Raw genomic sequence first — 27,911 nt, 5'->3', positions numbered from 1 at the left:
CACTCTTTCAGTAAAGACATTTTTCCTCACATCCAATCTAAACCTCCCCTGGCGCAACTTGAGGCCATTATTTATTCACTCATTTATTCTGTAAATGAGTAAATCACTCATTTATTCTGTAAAAGTAGATGTTTTGTACTATTTTTAAGAAAAAAAATATTTTTTTTTTTAACATCACAAGTGTAGAGTTAACTATTAAAGATGACACAGATACAGTTTGGACAACTTGATGAATGTAGTGCTGTCCTTTCATTCTGAAATTCAGACTAAAGTTATGTACTTTTCAGTATTTTAAAAGCCACTGGCAACTCCACAGCCATCTCAGCTACCAGAAGCTGTTTCCATATATTTTATTTCTGTTAGCAGTAATAAAACTGATTTAAATTAACATCAAGAAACTCATCATATTCCACTCTACTGTAGAGCGTCAGCCTGACATTTATGTAGAAATCTATTGGGGGAATTTTTAATTATTTTTTTTTTTTAAATAGTATCAAATGGTGATTTTACACATTTTAAGGACTGGTTAAGAGCCATAGAAAAGTCTTTATGGAATGATTAAAACCAGCCAGAAAAGGCCCTCTTTACATGTAGTCACTGGGTCATTCAGATTGCAAAGCAATACATTTGAACTTGAAAATTAGTTGTACAAGTCTGTCTGTCTTTAATTCCCCCAAACCTGTACTTCGCAGGTTATCAGAGAGGAGGCTGAGTCACACAGTTAAAATAGATTCTACTGGGGTAAAACGAAACAAAGAAAACCAACAAAACTTTGCTTCCTGCTAGACGTTCTCTCTGGTTCAGTCACTGGTTTGTCAAGGTCTGTTTAACAGCCATTCCTCCCTCTCCACGCAGCTCAGAATCAGGCCGATGGTCTACAATCCTTTCCTGCTCTGAAGTAAGCTAGACAACTACTTTTCCACTTAATCTAATGTCAATCTTTCTATGAAATTAGTCTTTTTGCATGATCCTCAACAGACACAAAACTTTTCAGTGTCCTCCATCTATTTACATACTGAGAAGAATTACAGTCTCAGACTTGTCTTTTGGTTCAGCTAAATGCTTTATGTTTTCTCCATAACTAGTACTTCAACTGCCCCTTTTTTTTTCTTTTTCTTTTCTTTTTTTAACTGTCCTCCAAGATCTCCCCTCTTTCTTTACATATTTCTTAAATTATGTGGGTGTTCACGGAACACCACACTTTTTTGGCAATAGCCTTGGCACCTCTCAGTTTTCAGAAGCCATGAGACCCCCCTGCTTTTATGCAGTATTGTTACTTATAGCTTACCCCATTTCGTACTTCATTTCTCCTTTAAAAAGCACACAATGGGGAAGGAACAAAAAACCTAAAGAGGACAGGTCAACTCCAGTGGTCTGATTGAAGACGTATTCTGCACAGGATGGCTGCTGGGACGAGGTCTGAGAGGTGCTCTATGCTGCTGACAACTGACCGAAGGACCAGCTGCAGTGGAAGTATTACACCAGGAATACCACTGCGCAGTTGTGATGAGCAGCTCAGCTCAAATGTATTTCATCTCACTTATTTTACTGGCAGAAAAGCAGCAAAGGAATACCTAGGGAAATGTTTAATTAAATCTTACGTCTTTAAGCCATTCATACTACTATTAATCTCTTGTAAGAATAAAAATGGGAAAAGAAGGAAAGCCAGAATAGTGGTACGGTTTCTGGGCAGGCTTTAGAGGTTTGCTAGTCCGAGATGCTTACCGATCCTCTGAGTCCCTCTGCACCCGACACACTGCTTGAATCCTCTATTCTGTTGCCTTGTGTTCATTAAACACACAAGGTCCATAGTAGAGGTAAGAGGAACATCATCTAGTTACTAAACCTTGAAACGTACTATTCTTGCAGACTTTAATATGATAGATTATACTACATATATACATTCTTATCTGTAACTATCAGGTCATACTACTAAATACCAAAATTGCTCGTAAAACAAATTGCATTTTCTACTGAAAACATGTGAACAAAGACAGCTAATTGAAAAGGACCATCACACTGAGAATTTCATAGCTCACCGTGTATGTGTTCATTACATATGAGAATGCAAAATGTTCAAAGCAATTTATCAATTTTAATAGCTTTAACAAATACCTAGGCCTGAAAATTACATGGCATTCACCAAAAGGAAACCAATGCAAGTCTATTACAATACAACAATGTCATACGCAGAAAGAATTTTAAGGGCTTGCACGAACAATGGGATTATTTATTATTTTTTGTCACAATGAGAAAGCCAAGGAAAAAAACTCAAGATGATTTTTAACTATTTCAGTGTGTTATCTAGAATCATATTGCTTTTCTGCATAGTCAGATTCAGTGTTTACTGCATTTCAGAGCACTTCAAAACATCTTTTGGATAAATTTTCATCGTTATGACAAGCTATAAAGCGACTGAAAACAAATCCACCAAGGCAATAACTTTTGCAACTGAGCAACAGTATAAAATTCTAGGGCACCACTTGTATTGGATATTCCATTCCAGTATGAAAAAAGCCAGCTATTCCAAACCAAGTCTCTTGGTCAAGAGTCTGATTATGCTCACTCAACTGCAAGAGAGTAAACTGAACCCAGGGTTTCCCAATCCCATGCATACAGGCATGTTTGGCACCAGACTTCTACGGCCTGCCAAACCCAGCTGCATATCACAGCTTTGGGGTGGGGAGGGGTGGGGAAAAAGGCAGGGACAAAACAAGCAAAAACCCCCCACAAGTTATATGTATTTCCCTGCCCTTTTGAATCCTAACTCTTCTCTTTACTGCTCAGAGACAACAGCTAAAAAGGCCCTCCTGGAAGAATTAAAAAGTTTAAGGAGGACGACAATGGAGCAGGTTTGACAGGACGTAAGGAGGGAAGAGAGAAGGATGAGTCTGGTTCAGAGTAGACCTACTCTACAAGTCCATGCCCACGTCACTCCAATGTATCAGCTCTGACCCACGCTGAATTCAATAGACTGATCTGTTTCTCTCTCTGCATCTGCTAGAAACGCAAAGATAAAAGTTAATTACGGCACTGGTTCATCTCATCCCCACATAGCGTTGAACATGAGAGAAAGATCTTGCTTCCATGTAACAAGCCACTGAATTGCCGTAGGATACAGGTTTCTAGTGACCGAGAAATACACACCAAACTATCATCCATCCAATCTCAAAACAATCTTCTGGCAGAAAGGAAGTAAAAAATAAATGGTTGCATCTCAGAATTTATTAGAGTAATCCTTTTATCTTAAGTGCTAAAGCTAGCGAGAGTCAAACACTACAATCCCGACCAATACTTTCGCTTACTAACCGCAAACGTAAGCCCTTAACTAATTTCATTCAATATAGTATCTGTCCAGCTAATGCTGAGACAGTACATTTTATTCCTGGCTTCTCACCTACTTGCAGCTCCTTGCTAGACTTTATTTCATGAATTCAGCTGAACAATTTGGCAGAAGACACTGGCATAGTATGGCCAGCATACTGATTTGCTGGTATCTTGCTGGTATTTTTGTGAGCGGGAATGATGATTTCTTCCCTTCAGAGTTTAAGCACTATCCCCTAGACTGACCTTATTTCATTTGAGATGATTACACTGTGGTTAATTTGCTTCACGCTGTTTTCCTTTATTTCTGGCAAATGAAGATGAAATGTAAAGAAGCTACCTAGATATAGATACAGAGCTAAGTGAGCTTTTGCCTAAGACAAGACAAAAGCTGGCCAGGATTTTAAGCAGGCAGAAACATAAAAGCACATCCTCAGCGACATTTCACCTCTGCTCTGAAGAAACACAGTTTAAGAGGGAGGATGGAAGAGTTGGACTGCAAGAGCATTTCAGGAGGAGTAGGGCTCTGCCTTCTGCCTGAGTTGCCTGCTACTGCATTCATCTGTTAGCCTAATTTTAGGCTATCATAAAAGTCTGGAACTGTCTTGGAGTAACTCGAGTTCATGCTGAATAACAGAATTAATTCAGTGTACAGCCTCAAAACAGAAGATTACATCAGCACTCCAAGACTCATGCTGATTGCCTGCAGGTTTCTGTAGAGAACACATGGTGTTGATTTTCACCATCGCAGCCCTGAAGCCTGTATACAGCAGAAATACACGCCGTGCAGTAGTGCCAGTTTCTATAGACGCACCAAGCCTGAGCAGACCCTTCCTTTAAGGCATGGAATTTATCTAGCAAGACATACTAACATTATTCCATCAGTCTTGCAGCCCAGTCCCTTCGCTTATCAGTCAAATAACACCCCCCTCCCCTGCCCCCCCGCAGTGAAATTATCTTAGTTCATTAAGATGCGTGCTAGGAGCAAGGGCTAGAGTTCTATTAACATTCAGTTTTTAGGTAGCACCCAAACCAGATCTGAAGTAACTAGCTTTCAGCTGTGCCTATACACTACTCAAATACCTCAAAATATGGTCTCTAATAGATGAACTCGACTCGTACCGGAGTGCATCAGCAGCAGTGATGCCACACACACCCCTCTGAGCAACCACATCCCCACAGGAGGCTCAGCAGGTCAAAACAAGAATGGCTATTATAGGTTGAAATGTCACCTCAGTTACAGCTCTGTAAATTCACGCGCCAGTGGACTTCTTTTTAGTCTGCAATAGCTGATCAGCATTAGTCCTTCCACAGCCTGCCAGCACACTGGCAACCCTAGTAGGAGTTAAAAACCCCCAAGGAATAAAGTACAGGCATCTTACTATGATCTTAACTACAGCAGCTTGTGACTTTGTTCAGTTCAGTTGCTGTATATTAAAATATGCTACCAACTTCCCCTGCACAGCCTTGAACTGAGATCAATACCATACTGATTTTGATTTCTGCTGTAAGGGGGGGGGGGCGCGAAGAAAAAGCATTTCAGAGGATCTTTGATCACTTCCCTACAGACTTCTGTTTTTCTGATATCAGATTGATTATTCTGCAGTTCGCCTGGTTTTGTGGATAGTCTGCATACCTGTGGGTAAGAACTGGATTTTTAATTCTGCAAGTGAAGGTCCTGGCCTTTTTTTTTTTAGTTATTTAAAGAAAAAAAATACAATGTATTTAGATGCAAAGCCCTGAGAATCCCCAAAACAAGCTGCAGGGTATTATGGTGAACCCACAGCCAATATTTTGGACCTTGTTATCATTGACTGATGGTCACACTCCTTGAGAATCAAGGCATCTGCTTAACTGTAATGGTCTAATGAATGCGGAACACATTCAGATTCAAGCATGTACTTTTCAAGTTTCAGTCCCGTTTAGAGCACTTTCACAAACTCTGCAAGTTTGACTCACACAGCCACATTTTCAAAGAGGTAGGTTTAAAAAAATATCCTTGAGGTAGCAAGTATAAACTACTAAATGAATGAGTTAAAAGTAAAGTATCTGATAATGACATTAAATTCCCTAAATTATCTGAATCTTCCAAGTGCATAATGAATATTGCAAGAATGAGTCAACGAAGGGTCTCACTGTCAAGTAAAGAAGAGGAGGCTACTAAGAAAGCCCGAAAAAGTACGTGGGCTTCTCCCCAACACAGATGTTGCCCCCAAAAACTGACAGGCAGCTGGCTCACAGCTTTGCCAATACAAATGACCACGTAGTATGCATTTTGATTGAAAACACTGGAAACTATCTGTAAATAATTTTTTGCAATTCTCAAAACTAAGATCTGAGTCTTAAATCATATTGGAGATAGAAGCGTTCAGGAAATGTCATGTTATCTATTACTGAACTTATCCAAGGTAGAAGATCCTTTATTTAAAATACAAATGGCATGCTGAGTAGAACCAATAAAAAACGCATTTTAAAAAAAAAAATCTGTTTCTATTTAATGCTTTTAAATAAAGTTATGCTTTTTAAATAACGTATTTTCTTAGAACAAACACATCAAGACAGAAAGAATACAGTGTACATATACATGATGCTTCTCGAACTTTCACCTTCAGACCTGTAAAGTAATACACAAATAGTTAGGACATAATTACTGTTAGCATTTATAAGCCAGATAGTCTAAAAATGGTAGACCTTCTCATGCATTCTCTCCCTTTGTATTTCAGTTAGTTTTTCTAAGGCTTGTTGTACTTTCCCTACTAATGAGACATTTAAAAAAGAAACCGGACTACTTAGGTTTAGAACAAATCTACTGGAAGTTAAAAAACAGTTAACAGTTGAAGTTAATAATTGCAATATTAAAATATATGCTGACACTCTGTGAACCCTCAATAAAGACATTCTGTAAACGTGCAATAACAAAGGTTTATGTTCCATATTTGCAAGTGAAAAGCACCGGCCTCTGACATTATTCTAGAAGCAGATTAGCTTGTACCTTTATTTTTTTTAGCCTTTCTTCACTCTTTAGTTGAAAAGGTCATAGGCAAATACATGTAGGAATCTAATCCCCAGGCTTATTAGGTACTACTCAGAAACAGCTAAGGTTTGCAAATAAAACCAATTTAAAATATTTTAAAACCCACACTTGTCTGAATTTCATAACTGTGCAAAAATGAGGGATAAGATATACTAAGTTACAGAAGCTCTTAAAGGGCATATTTTTCTCAAGGTGAGATGATGTTACCAATCAAAACCGGAACAAAGCCTCTCCCCACTCCCACCAACATTTTTTAAGTAAACAAATTTAATGTCATTCATACTGACAAGGTTTCCTCCTCCGAAGAGAAGCAGAAACCTAGCACTCCCAGCATTTCATGAACAAACACAGAATCCAGAAGAAAACATACAACCATTTGCCCAATTCTTTTCCTTCCTCCCTCCAAAAGAATCCAGCCTCAGTGCTACAGAAACCTTAAATACATCAGTAGGCTCCACAAAAACAGGAACCAAGCATACAAAGCAAAGCAGGAGATTCCAGAGCAAAACAAAGCCTCAAAACACCCTTTCCATGTCATAATCTCACCAGGGACCCAAATAAGAAGGTGATCAATATGAACTTGCAAACTCTAGCACTTAAGTGACCATAAGCTAGCACCAAGTTGCTCCCTCGAAATCAATGACAAGGGTATTCCTTTAGGAACTAAAGAATCTTCCCTAGTTTGACTGGGGGGGCTGGGGGTGGGGAGGGGAAGACCAATTTCTTATTAGAATGACTTCCAATGACAATTTGCATATTATGCTAGAGGCAGTAGAAAAAGTTATGGCCAGTAAAAGTTTCGTAAGTCTAGTGCCAGAAAGCAAGCAGTACTAATAGCTAATTTTCAGAATCTATTGTAGAAATAGGTCCCCAAAATTGACATTTTTTTCCTCCTCCCTTCATTACATGCTCTAACATTATCTCTATTTTCCTTCAAGCTCAAAGAAGTCTGGATGATTTTAAAAGCACAAGCTGAGAGGAAAGAAGGAAAAACGAACTTAGCCTCTTGCCCCACGAGAGACTTGGGTGGTGGGAAGTGTGCTGTAATTCAGCGGACTGAGCGTAGGTTACAGAAAGGTGGCCAGGTATACCTACAAGTAGGAACATCAGTTGATGTTCCTGACAGCTAACATCACAGAATGCTTTAAAACAGAAGAGAAATTAGCACAGTGGAAAATTCTGTTGCCCAAAGCAAAGTGAATCAACTCGTGCCTGGAAAGAGGAACGCAGTAAGTAGCTGTGCTGTACCATCTCCCAACCTGGAACACCCAGCAGACATGAGAACTCACAAGGTTCGCTGTAGAGCTTACCTGTGTTTCAAAAAACACTTTTCTGAAATTGTTACAATTGTCTTTTTACTTGAGGTGATGAAGGATCATCACTGCCCTTCATTTAAGGAAGAATGATGATTTTCATTTAACAGTATCTCTCACCACTATAAAAACTTACTGTAGCATTTTGTGTACCCAACACAGCATCTACCCAAAGAACACTCTCGACCTTGGTAAGAGCTCTGAGAATTTGGGTGTTACTGGCATCATTACCTCTTATCACAAGATTTATTTTACTGCATATTAAAAAGACTTTATAAAACAACATAGAATGGAAAAACCACCCCACAAACCCACACCCAGAAGAGCTCTTAAATAAATAGTTAAGAGATAACGCTTTGTCAGTTCTTGTTAATGAAGACAGGATCTGATATCAAATGGCTTTACTTCCAGCTGTGTTACTCTATTTTATTCCAAACATTTTAACATATAAACGTGCGCAAGACTTCAGAAGTGGTCTGCATTTCCATCCTGGCACCCTGCCCTAATCACAGAATCATAGAATCATTGAGGTTGGAAAAGACCCCTAAGATCATCGAGTCCAACCGTCGACCCAACACCACCACCCACTAAACCATGTCCCTAAGCGCCTCATCTACTCGTCTTTTAAATACCTCCAGGGATGGTGACTCAACCACTTCCCTGGGCAGCCTGGTCCAATGTTTAACCACTCTTTCAGTAAAGAAATTTTTCCTTACATCCAATCTAAACCTCCCCTGGCGCAACTTGAGGCCATTTCCTCTCGTCCTATCGCTTGTTACTTGGGAGAAGAGACCGACACCCACCTCACTACAACCTCCTTTCAGGTAGTTGTAGAGAGCGATGAGGTCTCCCCTCAGCCTCCTTTTCTGCAGGCTAAACAACCCCAGTTCCCTCAGCCGCTCCTCATCAGACTTGTTCTCCAGACCCCTCACCAGCCTCGTTGCCCTTCTCTGGACACGCTCCAGCACCTCAACGTCCTTCTTGTAGTGAGGGGCCATAATAACACAAGCAGTCTGACATCCATCGTCGTACATACCTTTCAACACGTCCAAGACGGACCAGAACAGAGGTGAGGAAGGAATTGGCACAGGGCTAAACTTGGAGCTTCATGAATTCAAAGCTGACACAGTGTTAATTTGTGAGTCTCTTGTGCTTCCCTTCTCATTTTTTAAAGCCTGTCTGGTCACTTTAAGTTGTTAGGTTTTCAGATACACTTACGTATTCTGATAGACAAAAGGTAACTTTAAAGCAGCTTTTTCTGCATGATTACCTTCTCCCTGAAAGTTAGGTGAACACCAAGGGAAGGAAGAGAAATGAACTCACCTATGCATCCCCATGAGTAATGAAAAAATTAATGAATAAGGTGTTTAACTGACACTTCCCACACTCAGTTTTCAGCAAATTACATCTTGCAGAACTGTAAGCCTTACAACTGAAAAAGATGTTATATGTAATTGCTTGTACTGTCACGTTTTCAAATATAGCCAAGACAAATGGATTTTTAATGCCTTAATTTTCTGCCTTTCCTCTTGATTAGAATAACAAAACCATCCGAACCATCTAAACAGGGAAAAATGCCTTTGAGTGCCCAAAGCATTCTGGGGTCACTAGAAGCAGCGACCAGCCATCCTAGACCACCTTTCCGTCAGCTCACTATTCCTCTCACTAAAACTCAAGAAGTATTTTAAATAAGGCAAGGAGAAGCTGCAAGGTAAAGGCTGGGCCTCTGCAAGGCGCTCTTAGCTGAGTTATGCCCAGCTGCACCGAGGCTGGGACCAACTGCTCTCCCAAGCTGAACACCTTCCAACTCAGCGCAGCTAACAATGGGGGAAGACGGACCATCATCCCTTCTTTATTTTTAGGATCCCCAAAGATAAAAAAAGCTGCTAAATTTTGCAACGGCTAAATTTGCATTTTCAAGGCAAAGATTTACTCAAGTAAATTTTAAAGAGTTATTCAGAGATGGTCAATTTTACTCGGGGAATGAGTAATCGGTTTGCAGGACTGAATGAATGCACTGCTGAAAAAAACTAGTATTGTAGTTTGAAATAAAGCATTAGATTTTCTTTAAGCATTCTTTAAAAGCCAAGATTTTGGATCAATATTTAATGTTTCTGCTTATGCTGTACCCATGTGCTGGGCTTTGTTTTTTTTTTTTTCCTTTTGACCCAGGCAAAAGAAATGATACCGTCATTGCTGAAATAAGGAGAAAGGTGAAGAAATTTCTGGCAATGTATTGCATTATTTCTTTTAAGGTAGACCTTAAAGAAAGAAAAGGCTACAATATATATCAGATCATCTACGCTACAGTACTTTATTTTAAACAGAATATATTCCATTTATATATCTAAGTTATATCAGCGATGTGATAAATGTCATGCAGCTTTCTCCCAAATTTCTCCTCTTATCTCTGGCTGGTTTCCAATATTCCATTTTGAGTAGAACTAAATATTAACCCACACACCCCACTGAAGGCATCTTCTTCCTGACCCCAGGAACTTCATTCTCAGTAGGAAACATGGCAAAACACATCCTCTTTAAGATTGTTATAGTCAATAGAAGCAGAAATGACTTTGCTAATAGCAGTATTTACTGTAATTCCATTGCAAGCAGAGGCCAGGAGGAACAGGTACCATCCTAACAAACCTTGAACCGAAAACCAAAGGCAAAAGAAAAACAAAAAACCCAGTACTTAAGGCTTACAGGGGACAGCAAACCAAAGCGACTATTAAAATCCTGAACGATTTTTGTTTAAATTAAGTACTGCCATCACCCTCAGGTCATCTGTCAGTCCACATCTGTGAAAACTGGAGATCTCAGAAAACATCTCCATTCGTGTTACCAAAATGACTTATTGTCTTCTGCTTTGCATACCCAAGAGACAGTCACCACTGTCCTCCTACAAATACACCAGGCAGGAAAACGACAAAGTATCTTGGCTTCCAGTTGCTGAGTTGGTTGGCAATTTTTCAACAAAACGTTCTTGGTGGGATGTTGTCAGCTCACAAAAACTGAAAGCCATTTACAGGAATATCACAATTTTGAAGAAATCTTTGAGAAAAGCACGAGACGGAAAAGCCACTCAAATGGGGAATGTGAGAGGTTCCCATTCCCAATCAGCAAGTCTCGTGTTCATTTAGGTGAGAGTAGGGTCTTAAATCAATCCCAGAAGCAGCACAGATTCAGAGGCAGAGCTCATTCTATGGCTTTTCCTCACTCAAAAGATTTTAGCAAGTCTTTGGCTCACCCCAGCAGGAAACGTTCAATTCTCTCCATTATTCCCCCCTCTTAAAGTAATAATAAACAAGCTGAAAGTCTTATGTCATCTGATTTGTTGTTTACACTTAAAGCTATACTTAGAAGTGAAACAGCACAATGTAAAGCTGCTTCCAAAAGCAGCTTCAGGGCCGGCTTTCAGTCTGACTCATGAAAGTAGTCATTTTCAAAATGAAATATTGTTCATAACCATTAAGGCATATTATATAGACTGATGTACACAACTACCCCTGCAACAATTTCAAGCTTAGCAGATACTTTACTTGGGCAATGACTAGAGTTATGGCAATGTTCTATAAAAACAAATTATATAGAAAGTAGAAACAACAGTTTTAAAACTCTATTTGTCTACGATTCATGTTCAGGATGCAAAATTTTGCTTTACATGGCAGGGTAGAAAACCAGCCAAAAGCAGAACTGTAATCTTACCGTAAAACCCCACAAATGGACAGGAGTTTAATATAGTCTCACAGCCCCACACCCACCCATGTGGTAGTAAGCCAAGTTGTATCTCCTCACCTCTTTAGAAGTTGTCACTCCCATCAGAATAAAAAGAACTGGGTAAAAGCCAAGGTTTATAACAGCATGTCAAACTTCCATGCTAAATAATTATACTTTATCTGAAATACACCTCCTTGTAAGCCACAAGAACTAATTTTATTTTAGGAGACCTACTACAGGTATGAGTGTACAGTAACCACATATTAAAGAGCATTCAAATTTCATTTTGGAAGGAAAAGATTGGACCAAATCTTTACAGAGCAATACTAGAATCAATGCATTTGATTAAGCCTTGCTCTGAGCACAGAACTTGCCTCAAGAAAGAAAACTACACCTGTTACAGGTTGTTCTTTTGTAGTATATTAAGTCTTCCAGCATTTGTAATGCAGATAACAGATTACCTTCAAAGGAAAAAAGCTTCGGGGGAATTCATTAGTGGCTATATAAACAATACTACTTACATCACGGGTAGGCACTAGCATGTCTCGGTATAAAATTTCTATGAGTATACGTTCTGAGCAGCAATTCAAAACAAGGTAGATGTTGCCAGGAAACTTCCAGCTCCATCTGAAGGCTATTAGAGCTTTCTAGGATTTTTATTTTGGTCTATACCACGTCTGAATGATGTTACGTGCCCCTGTGGATCACAACAGATGTACAATACTCTGTTAAGTAAAGAAACACTCATTCCAGGAGTCTGAAAAGAGTGGCCTTGCTTGCTGCACATACAGCCGTATCAGAGATCTGAAACCTCGCTGAGCTCAGGGGCAAGCATGCTTGCTGTCGTGCCCTCGCCCACTTGCTAAGTAGGTCTTGATCAGCATCAGTGCATTGCCAGCAACGTACAAAACTGTGTCCAGTAACAGAGACATACGGAATGGAGATCTTCCTTTCCAAAAAATGGGTTCGTTTGCAAGACGTTGTCTATTAGACACGGTCAGAAAAATTCTACTGGGCTGAAGATTCTTAAAAGAAGTGATAAAGTATTATGTATAGTAAGACCTGACCAGTCAGTAGTATTTTAACAAGGTAAGTTTCAGGATGAGAAAAATTATTCATTTCACCACTAATTATAGCCCGTTCAGCAGGATTCTGTTATTGTGCATAACAGAATGAAGGCATGAGCACTCAGTGCAAAAACATGCTCTTGGGCCTGCCCGTCACAGTAGTAATAGAAAGAAAGAATGAATCAATTACAGAAGTACGATTACTGCATTGCATTTTGATTTAATACTGAGATAAAAAACTATCTTGCACAGTAGGAAAACTGCTATTTTCATGGATTACTTGAGAACGGCAATATCCTAATAGTCTTTTTGTTCTTTTCCAAATAATACGAGCAAGTCTAACGGCCACCGTGAATATAGCACTTCCATTCGACTTGGCACCCTGCTGGACAGGATCTCTAACAACTTTCTACAGAACAAAGTTTCTTTCAGAAGGTTACATCTGACAAGTCACACATGATGCACATTAGGGTTAGGAACAGGTAAGATGCTGCGAGTAACGAGCAATCTTTGGAAGATGTGTGAGGTCAGAATAATGGTAAGCTCAAAGGCGTCAGAAGAAAAAACAGTGTAAACTGAGCTTCCCTATTGCAACGCCAATCAAGGTTTTTTCACTACTTCACTCTTCAGAGCTATGCTTATTAAATCAAGTCACCTGCATACTGAAAACGGGAAAAAGCATACAGAAGTTTTTCCTTGAAAAGAAGAATGGTAACAGAAAGAGACCCACATGTCACTGATGTGATTTCTTACTTGTTTTTTCAAGCTTAAACTGCTAGAAGTGTTCCAATGTCACAAACCAGAACAAGTATTTACCTAATAGAATAGAAAGATGTGAAGTTTGATTTTAGTGAACATAAAGCATTTGATCTAGTGATATTCAGCAAACTTAAGGACTGGCATATAACAAACAGCCTTCAAACCTGGCACCACATCTTTGTCTGCCACCATTACTTCACCTCCCAAATAACGACTAGACATATTGCCAGGGGAATCCCTTAATACAAGACGACAGAAGTTGTTATAGCATCTCCACATCCATCTCGTCCGCCCTAAAGCCTACAGGAATTGAACAGGAGATGGATAGCAGTAATTGGCACCATCCAAAAACTGGCACCAAAAGTAGGACTGCAATACCACCGTGAGTAGCAATACTCTGAAACCACCGAACCCACCGGCAGGACTCCAGTGGCTTCTGGTGAAGTCTTTCCTCTCCGCTACTTTCTCACACCAGTCTCCCCTGATCAGAAAGCCAGCTCTTGTCTCAAAGGCTTCATCCCAGAGAAGGTGTAGTTCAGCTCGAGGCTCGGAACTGCTCACCTTACTGGTACCTCTCTCCCTCTGTACATGCATCATCCCAGTTTTGCTTTGATCAGCGATCAGCTTACAAACCTCTCCTGCCTGCTGCTGAAATACACATGTAACACTAACCATGGACATACGGGAGAAAAGACAGCAAAATCTGGTACTGCAAAGGCACAGCAGCTAACTAGTATCACAGCTGCTTCAATACCACAGAAATGATGGGCCCAGTAATCCTTGTGATGTTTTTATTGCATACATTTGGAAATACACCACTATATCTCAACAGCAGCAGATTCCTAGTCCGCAGCATCCCTTATCTCAGAAGTCTCTGGCTATTACAGTAATTCCTTGAAGCATATAGAGAGCTTATAGGTAGGGAAAGGGGAGAGTTGTACCTCTTACAAAGAGGACCATGTCCATTGGGGAGTTCAGATAGGGAAATACATAAAGATAACCCAGCAATTCTTGCACACTCCGACTTCCCTGAGCCCACAAACCCAAACTGGTCATGGCAAAGAAGCAGACGAAGTCACCGACTCAAAGCTGACTCAGACCTGTAATGACAGGAATCAGCATTTATTCATCTCTGCCCCATAGCCCATGTGAAAGGAGATACTATTTCAGATGCACGTCCTGTTCACAAGAGGCTATCAGCCCTCAGCCATGCCAGCTCCTGGACGGCTCGCGCTCTCTGGAGGTTCTAGGGAGGCTGCACACTAACCAGCCTGGATCGCACCTGACTGGCAAGGAAATCATTACCTCAATCAGTTTGGATGGGGTCTGTAATTAAAAGACTCCCACAGCCCAGCCTGCCAAGTCAGTCTGAAAGATAGCACAGGGTCAACATTTATGAGATATTTCGCTTTTTTCAATTATAGGAGGACTGAGAGCTGTAACACTTCCCCTCAAGCATTTTAGATAGTCTTTACAATTGCTGCCCGAAATCCTTCAGACTAATACTGCTACCCCATTGACAAGCATGTCTGATAAATCCTTTTAAGTGAAAATAAAATGGGTGATGGAATGAAATTGCACTACAGTAAAATGCAAGTCCTTCACATAGTGGGTAGGTTTGAAGTCTGGCTCCCTCCACTTTTTGATAGTGGGATCACACAGCCTACAAGGCAGGAAACGCTCCCTGGTATGCCGTACCAGGACTAGCAGTTGCTTCCAGTTCTTCCACTGGAAAGTTAAAAACTGCGTGTGTGTGTGTGTCTTTCCAGTGCAGTTAGTGAAAAACGTCACCGTGGAACCCCCCAGAAAAGGCACACCTCACGGCTAGGTTCAGTGAAACTCTTAGGAAAAACCTTTGCCCCTAAGCCAGAGGATGCTTTTACCTAAAAGACGAGTGTGAGCATTCCAGAGATATGCGTCAGCCTGAAGCATTTTTTAACATACAAGTTTGGTTGTATATAACCAAAAATAAAAATGAGTGCACTTCTCACATATTCTGCAGCAACACTATAAATTAAAATCAGATTAGTTGTTTCACTTTTCTATTCTTGCTCTTAACCAAAACTCAATACTTGGTAGAAGCAATTTTCCAAAATGCCCTCTCCAATTTCTAGTACCAGAAATCTATATTTTGCACCATATCATCTGTATTTTAATACACAAACAGTTTCTAGTAAGGATGAATTCTCCTCTTACTCCACGTCAGATACGAATCTTGAATTCCTCCGTGCTAGCAGCGGTAGGCGATTAATGCGGAACTGTACCTCTAATTACTAAACATCAGTGGTACTGGCTTACAGTAATACCAGTCCAGTACTTATAGCAGGATAGTTTATTCTGTTACAGAAGAGAAACAAAACAGAGGTATCAGTAAAACTGACATCCCCATATTATTTGATGGAACCGTTCCTCAGAAGTTTATAAATGCATTTATATTGGCACTTTCAGTAGTGTCAGTTTACATTTTACTCATGATATTCTTACTAGATGTACAGCTTTGTTTGTATTGTTTCTAGCAAGTGAGCAGCTCTTTTCCAATACAGTGCATCAGTTTCTTATTATTACCGTGCTTCTACTGCCAAAGTGAGGAGACACCTTTTAATCAGCGTAATTAAACCAAACCCATCACAGGATGCATAGGCTTCCAAGAAATTCCATGAGTTATAATGCTACCAACCTCGTGCTAAGGCCTCAGGACTCTTGGTCACTTCAAGAAACAGGAAAAAAGTATTCTTTGATAGTATTCCATGTTTTAAAATACTGCTTTTATGTTACGACGAGTGTATAGAAAGCTTTCTATTTAATTATTCTTAATGCTTCATACACTTCAGTTCACCGTGCAGCATCCCACTGCTCATACGTGCTGCGTATTCATACCCTCAAAAAAACCCCATAAATACAATTTGATTGCAGAAAAGCAGGAAGAGTTTAGATGTGATTTTCCATTACCAAAAGTGAAAAAGGAGTTTCAACTGAAGTCCCAAACAGTATAAAGCTTAAAACTCGTATCAGAACTATATACAAACTAAATTTGGGCTGGTGCTTAGACTAATGGATCTCACTGCAGATCATGCATGAAAGTACACCATCTCCCACATGAAATGGCATCATGAAGGTAAGTTAATACAAGGGTAAACACGTGAATCACTAGCTGCAAGAGCCAATGTAAGTTATATAAGAAGCATTTTCAGACACCATTCTGAAATTAAAAAACAAATAAATAAGTGACAGCAGGTGCCCAATTCCCATTGCATACCATAGCAACAAAGTAGGTAATTGTCAGTTACGCTGCTGGAACTGTTCCTCTATGACCAACCCAGGGTACTTACTTGCAAACAGAGAATTACCGGGTTATGGCAATTCTCTCCCAGTACTCTGATATAAAACAGTGCAATAAATTCTAATGTGCTAGGGAGGAAGCAGGTATAACGACAAAGAGTTCTGTATTAAAGCACAACATATGACCGACTGCTTAAAAAGGACCTATTTGATAAGTTTACCAAATTGGCTGGATATTAGACCTACAACCGCCAATTAACAGTGTTCACTGAAACAGCACCGTATTTCACAAAGAACATGACTAATCACATTCTTTTTGTCCTACATTTTCTCTAACTCCTCTTAAAGAAAGTAACTTAGTTTTTAGCTATCTTAAGTGAGAGTATAATATTGCAGATGCCCCCTTTTTTTTTATACAGATCTACTATGTACAGTCTTCAAATATCTGTCTGCGTGCACTCATACTTGTGGAGAAGACCTCCATCCTAAGAAGCATCCTTCCATTCCAGCTCTTGGAATGCATTGCTCATGTGGCAGTGACTACCAAAACCTCTTTCGTCTTTACAAAGGTGTTACACAGACACAGACACTTCTAGTAACCACGTTAAGAAAATCAATTCTAAGTGCGAGCCTGGACAGAAACAGGCCACTTCCTTAAATAGTAAATGCCATTTTTGTCTTTTAAAGCTAAACTCTTAAGCAGACGTCTCTCAATCCCTGAGAAGCAGCAAATATTTATCTCCCATAGACAATTTACTATATTCTATGATAAATACCACGGAAGTGCAGCTACTGGCATATGGTCTCCATAAAGAGCTTCTTATATCTATTCCTGGACTGTCTACAGCCACTATCGTCCAAGAAATGTCTATTCCAAACTCTCAGCCATCTCTGATGAGAGATTTGTAAAAGGATCAGCTTGATTTCATTGCCCAGACATCACTCTGTTGCATACGCTACTGAGCTTCAGGCTAGCTAGCAGTTGAGCTGAACGTATCCCCTCTGCGCTCACCTCGTTCACCTAGGATGCATTTTTTAGTAACCTAGGTTCTCTTTTCCCTTAATGTCTGAAAATAGTTTGAAGCAATGGACAGGATACAAAGCCTCACATGTTTGCACAGAAAGCAACCCCCTCTGCAGCCTGTGCCGTGTGCTTTACATCAAGGTTATGGATACCATCTGTCCGCACGGTGAGAGGCAGAGGAACATGCTTCCTCCAGCATGCAAATAAAGACCCACACTGGGCAGATGCTACATCACACCACCACCTGGATAGCCTGGAACAGCCTTCCATACCTGAATATTTCACAAAATCAGTTAAATACACGTAAAACTCAGCATATAGATGCAACTACCTCAGGGCACTTCTAGCTAACTGGAGAAATGTTGTTATCCTCCGCACACAACTGTCCACATTACCTGGGGGAAAGGAAGGGAGGCGCAGTTCCTTCTTTCCAGGGAGCACATCGATACAGCTGTGCGCCGACTGAAGTACCAGTGGTCTAAACACAAAGTAACGGAGACATATTTTTAAATTTCTGTCCAAAGTGTTTGCTGTCCATCTCTGGAAGGGGAAGCAATTAAGCTGGAGGGTAAGTTTAAAAGCACCCTCTCTCGCATACCCGCTGAGAAGCCTGGCATAAGCCACCAAAGCGCCACTATTTCTAGCCAGGTACACTCCTCGCAGACGGGCTCATTCAGAATGCAATCCCTTTATGTGTACTACAGAGTAGGACAGAAAATGATCCGTGGAATAGAAAATACAGCCAAGCAGAACACAGAGGGGAAAAAAAGCTTTGTTTACAAAAGTTTTCTATTATCCTTCCCTGCAGCAGGTAGCAGTAAGGGTTTCAGGAAATTAATGCCTCCAGAACAATGCATCGCTGTGCTAAAAAGGCTCTGCAGTTTCCACTTGCTTTACATGAAGTCCAGCACCAATACTTGTCTCATGAGATTAAGCAATTAGAATCCGCAGTGAAGCCAATTTATGATCTAAGTAAGAATATTGCCAAAGAGCCATATGGAAGGGAAGTAAATATTTTGCTTTGATAAGCGAGGGCTGCTCTTAAAGTCAGCATCAGAATAAAGACTTGAATCTGAAGAGATTACTGATTAAAATATCTTGGGTTTATGATCTCTCAAAACCATTTCACCTGTTTTCATTCCCCCCCCCCTTACTGTTCAATTGTTTGTAATTGCTTATCAGAAAACAATATTACAAAAATTGAAATGGTGCATCTGCCCTCCTTACTGTTCAATTGTTTGTAATTGCTTAGAAAACAATATTACAAAAATTGAAATGGTGCATCTGCTTCAATTCTGTTAAAAAAAAAAATCTTTCTTATTACCTGTTAAAAAAAAAAATCTCATTCTTATTACATTAATGATTTTACAAATGAGCCAATTCCTTTTTTCCCCCTGCAGCTGAAACTTTTCAAATCACTTACTATTTCACCTCTGACCTGCAGACCTGTCTATCCCTCCCACAGCTCAGGAACCAGTAACTTCGCAATCAAAACTCGTTTAGATGTTTCTTTACAGGTCAGTTAATTGAGTGAGATTTTTTTTTTTTAATAGCTCAGGAAGTAAGAATGCAACTTAACCCCAGAAGTAATGAAGAACTGCATAGTAAATTTTTAATATATAACTGCACATCAGAAATCCCTAAGCAAGTTCAACGATATTGTGACCATCTTTGCTTTACGAGCAAGTGGAAGACAAACTTTTCTGCAGAAGTACAAAGAAGTATTAAGAAGCATTAGCATATGGTGTTCCCCTGCATTGAATACATCTACAGAAGGCATTATTCTAACTTAAATCAAGAGCGATCATAAGTGGCAAGCCACTAGACAGGATTATTTCTGATTGCCTTTCCATTTACAGGTAAGGCCTTATGAAGAAAGAAAAACCTCTTTAAAATTGGAGTTTAACTAAGGAGTGCATCCTTTTATCTTACATTTAAAATAACAGTTAAGATGCAAGTATGGCTTTTCAACAGCCATGGCTCCAATTGAAATACTCCCTTATAGAGGTCCTTGCCTCTAATGGCAGCTAAATGCTTCTCAGAATATGAAGATATCGATAGCAGAACACTTTATCATCAATTTAGCCTCTAAACGTGCAATCATCACCCATAAACATTTAGAAAATGACCAAATCAAGCTTCATCTTTAATTTGTATCAAGCATTTGTACATTCCTTAATAAAATTATCTGTCTGCAGAGGGTTGTTGTCAAAATGTATTTTAGATATACATGTGCATTAGTTAGAGCGAGCAGCCAAGAAGCCTTCAACAAGAACGAGCAATTTTCTGCACATGGAATTTATGTCTTTAATCCTCAGGCTTTGGAGGCCATTACATCTCTACGCTTATCTTTCACAGAAGACAAGATCTCACCATGTTTATTCTATAAGGAGAAAGAACAAACAATAAAACTTATGGGGACATCATTGGTGTCAACCTTCCATCCCAGGAATTCATTCAGTCACTGATCCAACAATAATTACAAATCAAAATCCAGCATCTGAAACCTCCCTATGCAATTTAAACCAAAGTACTTTATGGATAAAATTTTCAGTGTAAACTACACTTAAGTCTTATTTCAAAAGAGGCATCTGCAGATTAAATTCCACACACAGATTATAAGAAGTCTGAGTGATTTGTCATTAAAATGGCAAAGTTATCTTTTAGAAAAATAAAATGGTGCTTTTAGAGCACAAACTAGATTTCACACTAAGCTGCAAGAAAAGTATTAAAGCCTTAACATACTTAACCTCTGGATTAACCTCATAGCGTACGCTGGCAGTATTTGGGATGATGCCAAATACAAAGACAACCTGAAACATCTGGAGACGTAAAACTTCCTCCCAGTGGACTTGATATGGCTTTCACTGGGAAGAGCCACGTCGCCACTCAAGACAGGAGCTGTTTGACTTTCCAGATCAGTTTTGGTAGATGTTTAAGTCCCAATCATTCTTTGCTAACTAATCATGTTAATCTGCCCCTGAAGTCAACCTGGTTTCAGTGGCCGCATGGCTATACCAATTGCAACCTGAGTTTTGTTGCCATCGATACAACCCTTTTCTCCTATTAAGACTAAATTAGAAAACCTGAAGAGATGAAGACAAAAGCAAGTGTATATTCTAGTGCTATAAGTCATTAGACAGAAGGCATAAAGAATGGAATTTAAGTCTTAAACTTGTTTGATCTCATCTACTCAGTTAAATCTTTAGAAGCACTGTAATCTGTAACTATTAAGTCTTTGCATGCAGAAATTTAAGAAATGCCCTACTGTAAGAGAAAAATCCCACAGAAAAATGCCTGGAGGCCTCAGTTTCAAGTATAACGGCTGTACTTACAGCTAATGGTTTTCTTGCTATTAGTCAGGTTCCATCTGTCCTAAAACCTGCAGTGCTTATTGTCTGAGCCATCCCCAATATAAAATGCCCTTCCTTAGATAATCTTGAGGTTACAATTTCATGAAATTATTTTGGCACTGGATAGAGCAACATAGCCTAGTTCTTATCTTCTGAAAAATGCCTTACAAGTTTTTTTGATTTTTTTTTGTTTGTTTGATTTTTGGGTTTTAGGGAGGTTTTTTGTTTGGTTTTTTGGTTGTTTTGTGGGATTGGGGGGGGGGGGGGGGGGTTTTGGCACTGATTTTTTTTGTTTTTGGGGGGGGTTTTTTTCTTTCTTAAAATCAGTCCCCCAAACGCAAGCTTCAGTACGATTACAACTTTCAGGGAGAGTTTTAACAACTAATCCATTCAGCTTTTAGAAGCATTATTTCAAATACCTTCTTTATCCTCCATAAGCGTTACTCAAACACTCCCTGAGGGATCCCTATACTATCAGCTTTACCTGGTTTTCTCTCAGTTCACTGTTTGGTATTTTCAATTGCCTCTTGACATTGATACCTTGTATTTTTTTTTTCTTTAAATCAAAGCACTCTCCAACAGCTCATACTGACCTAGACACAACCAATGAGTCTTCAGAGGTTTTGCTGTTGTTGGGGGTTTGGGGTTTTTTTTGGTTGTTCTTGTTTTTAAATCCTCACAGCACTACAAAACTAAATCACATTTTGTGTCATTGTTCACAATAATGTATTTCAGTCCTGATTTTTGGTAGCATACTACCTTAAGTGAAAGCAGATCACGTATATATCAATTTGCCTGTAGTAAGAGTGCATTCACGGTTCTGTACCTTTGAGGTTAGTTCTTCCTGCTAAAAAACAGTCACCTTTTACACCCCCCACCCCCCCAAAAAAAAATCCTTTAAAGAAGGGGGGGACACCAGGACTTCATTAAGCATCATCTTATCAAGTTGACACACATGGATATGGGTCCATCTGCCCCACTACAGCTACAACAATTTCGCTCAGAGGATCCAAGCCCTAGTTCGCTCTAGGACTGTGGGAATTCTTGTGGCGTTCCCACTAGGACTGTGGGCATTCTTGTTTGTTCCTTTGGCATAGCGAGCAGAGGGCAGGATTGAGAAGTAAACGCAGAGTCGGCTGCTAGCCTGTGCAATAACTTCGCATCTTTTCTCTATATTCCTTATATAGAGAGATACGGAAGCCCAGTTTATACGGCAAGTAAGACTATTCCCACAAGTGACATTCTCAGTATTGTTTTTACTGCCAATAAATTTCGTCTCAACATTTTCACGTCTTAAAAGAAGCATTCATTCCAGGATGTTTAAATCTTAGTATCGTACAACTGAAGATACCACAACAGATGTCATCTGTCCTCCTTGCTATCTTTCTTCACCTCCTTTTGCCCTTGCTTGCTGCGCTGAAATAATGTGAAGATTCTCACTGCTCCCCTACTGCCAGAAAGTCCAGGTGACCTCTGGACCATTACTTAACTTTTCAAAGTTTACTGCAACAAAGCCTGACTGTGCCTGCATTCCAGCGTGTTCAACCTCCTTTCCTTTGATTTCTGGACATGCATTCAAGGCCTCTGCCCTGTATTTCCAGCCCCAAGTATTGTCTTTAACAGTTTCTTTGCTGCCACTTTTTAGTCTCTTTTTTGCTCTGCAATGTGCACCGTTAATGCAAAACAGGACCTGCTGTTTACTCGGCAAACTAACGTACTATATTTAGATAAGAGCACACCGGTATGAAAAAGTTTTCAAAGGAAACAAAATGGGGGCAGGAGGGGAAAAATAGCAGGTGTACAACCAATCTCCGCCATAAACCAGCAAGTTTTAGCCAAGTTCAAAGACAGCGCTTATTTGGCTTTGTGCCTTCTGTTCAAAATATGATCATGTGGTTTTATTTGGCTGTTGTCAAAGAAGTCTATAAACAAATGAATTTATTTTTAGCAGTGCTTGAGCTGCTAGCAAAATTTAAATAACGCCCAATGAGTGGTACTGGCACAAGCAAGTAAAATGATGATTTGTCTAGCACTCAATACATTAATTGCTTAACCAGGCTTTGCCTTCTAGGGGGTCAACACTCAAAACGTGTAAGAAATTTAGTATCTTCAACTTTGTACACCAACACAAGTTTATATGCAATAGGTGTAGAACTGGGGGAAGAGCACCCTTTCAGATGCCCATTTTTATAGTACTCTGACATTACAAAAGCAGTAACATTCCACTCATGGAAATAGCTGAGCTCAAAAATCAAACATTGATGATACTCCAGAGGCTTCTTTACATACATATTGAAATAGAAGATTCCTTCTCTTTTACAATAAATCAACTGTCCCCATTTGACTAGTCACTTTAGTTTATGAAATTATTTTGATGGATCACTGCTACCTGGCACAATGAGTTCCCAAACCAATCTCACCCCATAGAAGGCAGCTCTTCTGGATAATGATTCCAGAGTCCTAGCCTAGTCTCCATTCATGGTTACTGCAGATGTGGTATTCAATCACTGCTGAACAGAAGCCAAGGACAGCAGAGATACAACAGGGTAAGCACATTTTGCTTGAAAACACATCTGTACATTTGCAAGCTGTACGAAGTTTCTGCTCCACAAATGGTTGTTTAGAGAGACCTTTACAATTCCAGATCAACTCAAGTGTCATGCAACTAAAATATTTTCAGCACAATTCCTTTTTTAAATAATCACCAGCTTTTCAGGTTTTCGCAAAGATTAGGCATCCATGCATTTGTATGGCAGCCCATTTGCCCGCAGAAGCAGAGAGGTGGGGAGACGGCAGGAGAAAGGATGTTTTTGTGTATTGCAAGTCTGTTCTGCTCATTATATAGATATATGTTAGGCCACTATCAAGAGGTGCAATTCCTACACAACTACAGCAATATTAACTTTAATCTAACTAGTGTAAGAGACGATAGCAGCAAGGACATGGTGATTCCCATGGCAACATCACCACAAAATGTACCAGTTCTACTAAAAACACTTGGTCTTTCCTTGGGCAACTGAAGCCTTTTCTGCTGCATCTTTATTGTTACAATTATTTGAGCTATAATGAGAAGAAAGTTAGGAGGTATGCCCATTAGTGGTGGATTTTTTTTTTTTAACCTGAAACAGAGAAGTAAGTGTCTTCAAAAGAATTACAAATATCCAAACACAATTAAACTTAATAGCATAATAAATCCCATAATATAGGATTTAGAGGACATCTGCTCCTAGTTACTTCTGTACAGAAAGGTGTACGCTGTACAGATTTACACCTGTTAGGACCATCTTTCATCTTCCTAACACTGTTTACTTCTGGTGAGAAGGCTGAAGATAGGGAAATTGTATTCCTAACCCCTAGTTCAAAAGCAGCAGTTTGTTGAATTTGATACAGAGTTGGCCGTGTATGCTGCATCAAGTCCACAAGCCAGTATTTTCTGTGAATGAGCCTTGAACTGCAGAGATAGTTTTCCCTTCCTGCAAACATCCCTTCAGCATTTGTCGTAACACGCTCCCTGGGAAGGCAAAAGGGATAGAGGTATCTTCGCTGCAATGTTTAATCTGCCGCGCAGCAATTCCTCTGTAGAAGGAGTTGGGCTGCAGCTGTGAGCCAGCAGTCAAGTCATCCTGCCTGAGAAAAAATAAAGCAATCCATACAATTTGTCACTGGGCTATTTTTGTTTCAGCTATTTGCACCAAACTTCACGGGGCTGAATGTCCTATGCCCTGTACTCATTTGACTATTAAGTTACATCGATTTTTTTCCCCGTTAGCCATATGGTACTTTTATCCAGCCTACAATTTTGGTTTCAATATCCTCAGGGCGAACTGCGTAGTTAATATAAGTATACACTTGCAAATTCAGCATTAAGCTTGTCCAAAGACAACATTAATGCAACATAACTACAAATCATCCTATTCCACGCTGTTGTCACCAAAACGTCTTTTCTTTGAATTCTCTGAGAAACCCCCCCAAAATATGCAGTTATTACTGAAGGAACAGAATCTTCTGAATTCTATCGCTCTGAACATCGGTAAAGCATTAAGGTTTAGGAGTCCTTCTCTTAAGTAAACTTCATTATGAAAGCTTGACTGCTAGAGGAGCTTTGTCATTAGATTATGTGAACCAGACCAATTGTTTGTTTTATAAGACAAGTTTAGCTCAGCCACTACACTATAGCAAGAAATACTAATTTCTCTACTTGTTTACAACACTACACAAGTTTTCAGAATGCAAAATCAGTACAGCCCAGGCCCTAAAACACTGTCCTACTTATGTGAACCACGTCATTCAAAGACACTCCTGGAAGATGTCTAATCAACCCTAAAATTTTAAGTGAGAAAGTTTAATCTTTGGCAGCAATACCAACATTAACTCTAAGGTAAATTCCTACAGAAAGCCTTATTTTAGTACCTCAAAATGCACGCTACCCATCAGTCCCATCTAATTCATTTTCCATACCTCTGAACTGCAACACAATATGTATTTCAGGCTTCTTTCTTCTTGAAGTTGAGAGGCCACAGTAAATTTAGGTCTTTTTCCAGCAAGATGGAAGTCTTTCTACTTACTTACTAGTGTTCTAGTTTACTTCAGCAGGCTCAAAAGCTTTAGACAGCAAATAAGGTTCCTGTCATTACTTAATATTTCACTGTACATAGAAAACCCTGGGAGGAGCTGAGGGGGGCTTATGTTATAAACTTCAAGCATACAGACTTTGAACATTAATTATGTTTTCTAAATAAAATTCAAGTTTGACAAAATTTAATTAGATGATAGATATTAATTTTGACCCAAATTATTTTTTCCACTGCCGGGTATAGCTTATATTTATCTATCTTCAGTAGCTCAGCTAGTTTGGTTGTTTCTATCCACAGACCAGCTCTAACTGGTCTCTGTCCTTTCACCAAGAGCGCTGCAGATTTAAGTCACACCTAGGGTAGAGAGTAATTTTCATGCATTCACTCCTTTTCACTCATTTCAATAGGACAGATGTATTAGAAGCACAAAGAGCAAGAATGTCACCATTAAAAATCCAACAGTTAACTGGTTCAGTTAAAACAAGTTAATATCACATATTTTTAAAGTGGTACCACGCACTGTTTGTTGTATCACTTACTACGGATTGTTTACTTTCTGGGACATTATGCATGGAAATTTCCACATGGAAGCGTTGAACCTGTTCACCTTGCTTCTTAACATATTAGTTGTGTCTGACAGAAGGAGATACCTAAAAAGAAAAATACCTACGTAACGCTGTTCACACAGGGTGGTTATTCAGCAGATCACCACAGACTTTTGGAAACTATGAGATCCTCTGTAAGCATTGCTCAGCTCTGTGGTAAGAGCCTTTGAGAAAGGGTATATATAACGCAGAAGACAATGTCAGATAATGCAAGTATGCTCACAACCAAGCATTCTAAAACAAGATTGGTTTTATATTTTACTGAATGTAACTATAAACGGGGAAAATTACACGAACATTACTATTAACTGCTTGAGAAAGTTACACAAACACTGAAGCACTGTAATATTTTGATGCTGTTTCTCAAATAATGACAGCAACTTGAAAAGCCAAGAAAAATAAAACAAGCAAACAAGTCACTTGCCTTCTCTTGTTCTATATCACCTATGGAAGGCTCCAGAAGCAGCAGCTATGGCACTGAAAACAAGTAGTACCAATAACCACAACTGAGAGTGTATACTAATACTGTGTAGTTTTTCTTTGTTTTAATTGGCCATTCACACATCTGAGATAAACCATCTAAGGGAGCCTTGTTCTTTTGCTTATTGCCGCTTTCACTTGAGCGAATACTAAGGTAAGATCTCATTACAGAAAAAAAATAAGGTCTGCACCATTCTCCAAGTCAGGTTTACCAGCCTAGCATATGCAGCTACCCAACTCAGTCAGCGGGAGAAGCAGCAGAAGAAACTAGCAAGCATTTATTAGAACTAGGTTTTTAAAATCATAGAATCATAGAATCATTAAGGTTGGAAAAGACCTCTAAGATCATCGAGTCCAACCGTCAACCCAACACCACCATGCCCATTAAACCATGTCCCTAAGCGCCGCATCTACACGTCTTTTAAATCCCTCCAGGGATGGTGACTCACCCACTTCCCTGGGCAGCCTGTTCCAATGTTTAACCACTCTTTCAGTAAAGACATTTTTCCTCATGTCCAGTCAAAATGGACTGATAGAACCTCAAGAAAGTGGTTACCAAGTCTGGGTTATGTTTGCTGAAGCTACTTCAGATTTGTATGAAGAGATGAGAACATTTAAATAGATGCTTATGAAAAGATACTGTCTCATTTTCAAATATGTCTCAGTGACTTCAATATATACATTCCACTCTTGAATTCTACCCCCTTTACAAAGTTTTACCACATAGTTCTTCGAAAGCAATTCCAAGTAATTCCAACTCAAATTCAGTTCCAAGAATCTGCAGCATGATTTTTTTCCCCTGCTTCCACACTTGTTACAAGTATTTACAGCAAATAGAAAGGAAAGGACGTGGTAATTCCTGCAGGCAGATGAAAAAACATGACGTATACTTTTTGTTGCTTCTGCAGAATGCGAATATAATTGTTTGAGTGCTCATTTTCTGTATTCTTTATGGAAGATAGTCTTATGATACACACCTACAGTATTATTAAGTTTGATGATTTCATTCCCGCCATTTAAACTTCCTGCTTATGAAAGACTAGAAGCGCTTTTGTTTGTTTCTAGTAAGTTAATTCAGAGTTGCATGCAATGGCTAAGAATACATGAAAAGATGACTGCACGGTACTGCTTTCGGATCTTATGAATAAGATTATTCATAGGCAAATAACGAAATTAACACATACCACTAGCGACAAGGCATAATTTCGTTAGTTCACCATGCCAAGGTTAGTACAGGTCATTACATTGATGTTTGCTGATCATTTCTGCTTTCAATTAAATGTGTATAAATGAATCTCAACATATACCAATGTCTTGTTAAATTCTAACATTTCTAATAGCGCTTAACTGCTTCTACGCTAAAGAGAAAGCAGTAAGAGGAC

General features: G+C 39.4%; 1 protein-coding gene across 1 annotated transcript in view; it reads right to left on the bottom strand.

The window, feature by feature from the left end:
- LOC103902258 (IQ motif and SEC7 domain-containing protein 3) overlaps positions 1-27,911 on the bottom strand; it is a 182,439-nt gene that overhangs the window by 96,748 nt on the left and 57,780 nt on the right. The window contains exon 2 of the mRNA XM_009283285.2: positions 5,909-5,938. Within this exon, the coding sequence (XP_009281560.1) occupies positions 5,909-5,938 (30 nt within the window). The remainder of the gene's footprint in view (positions 1-5,908; positions 5,939-27,911) is intronic.

This window comes from Aptenodytes forsteri, unplaced genomic scaffold (genome assembly GCF_000699145.1).
Source record: "Aptenodytes forsteri isolate BGI_AS27 unplaced genomic scaffold, ASM69914v1 Scaffold870, whole genome shotgun sequence".
NCBI lineage: Eukaryota > Metazoa > Chordata > Aves > Sphenisciformes > Spheniscidae > Aptenodytes > Aptenodytes forsteri.
The sequence above is the reverse complement of the archived record's forward strand: the minus strand, read 5'-3'. Positions and strand labels throughout refer to the sequence as shown.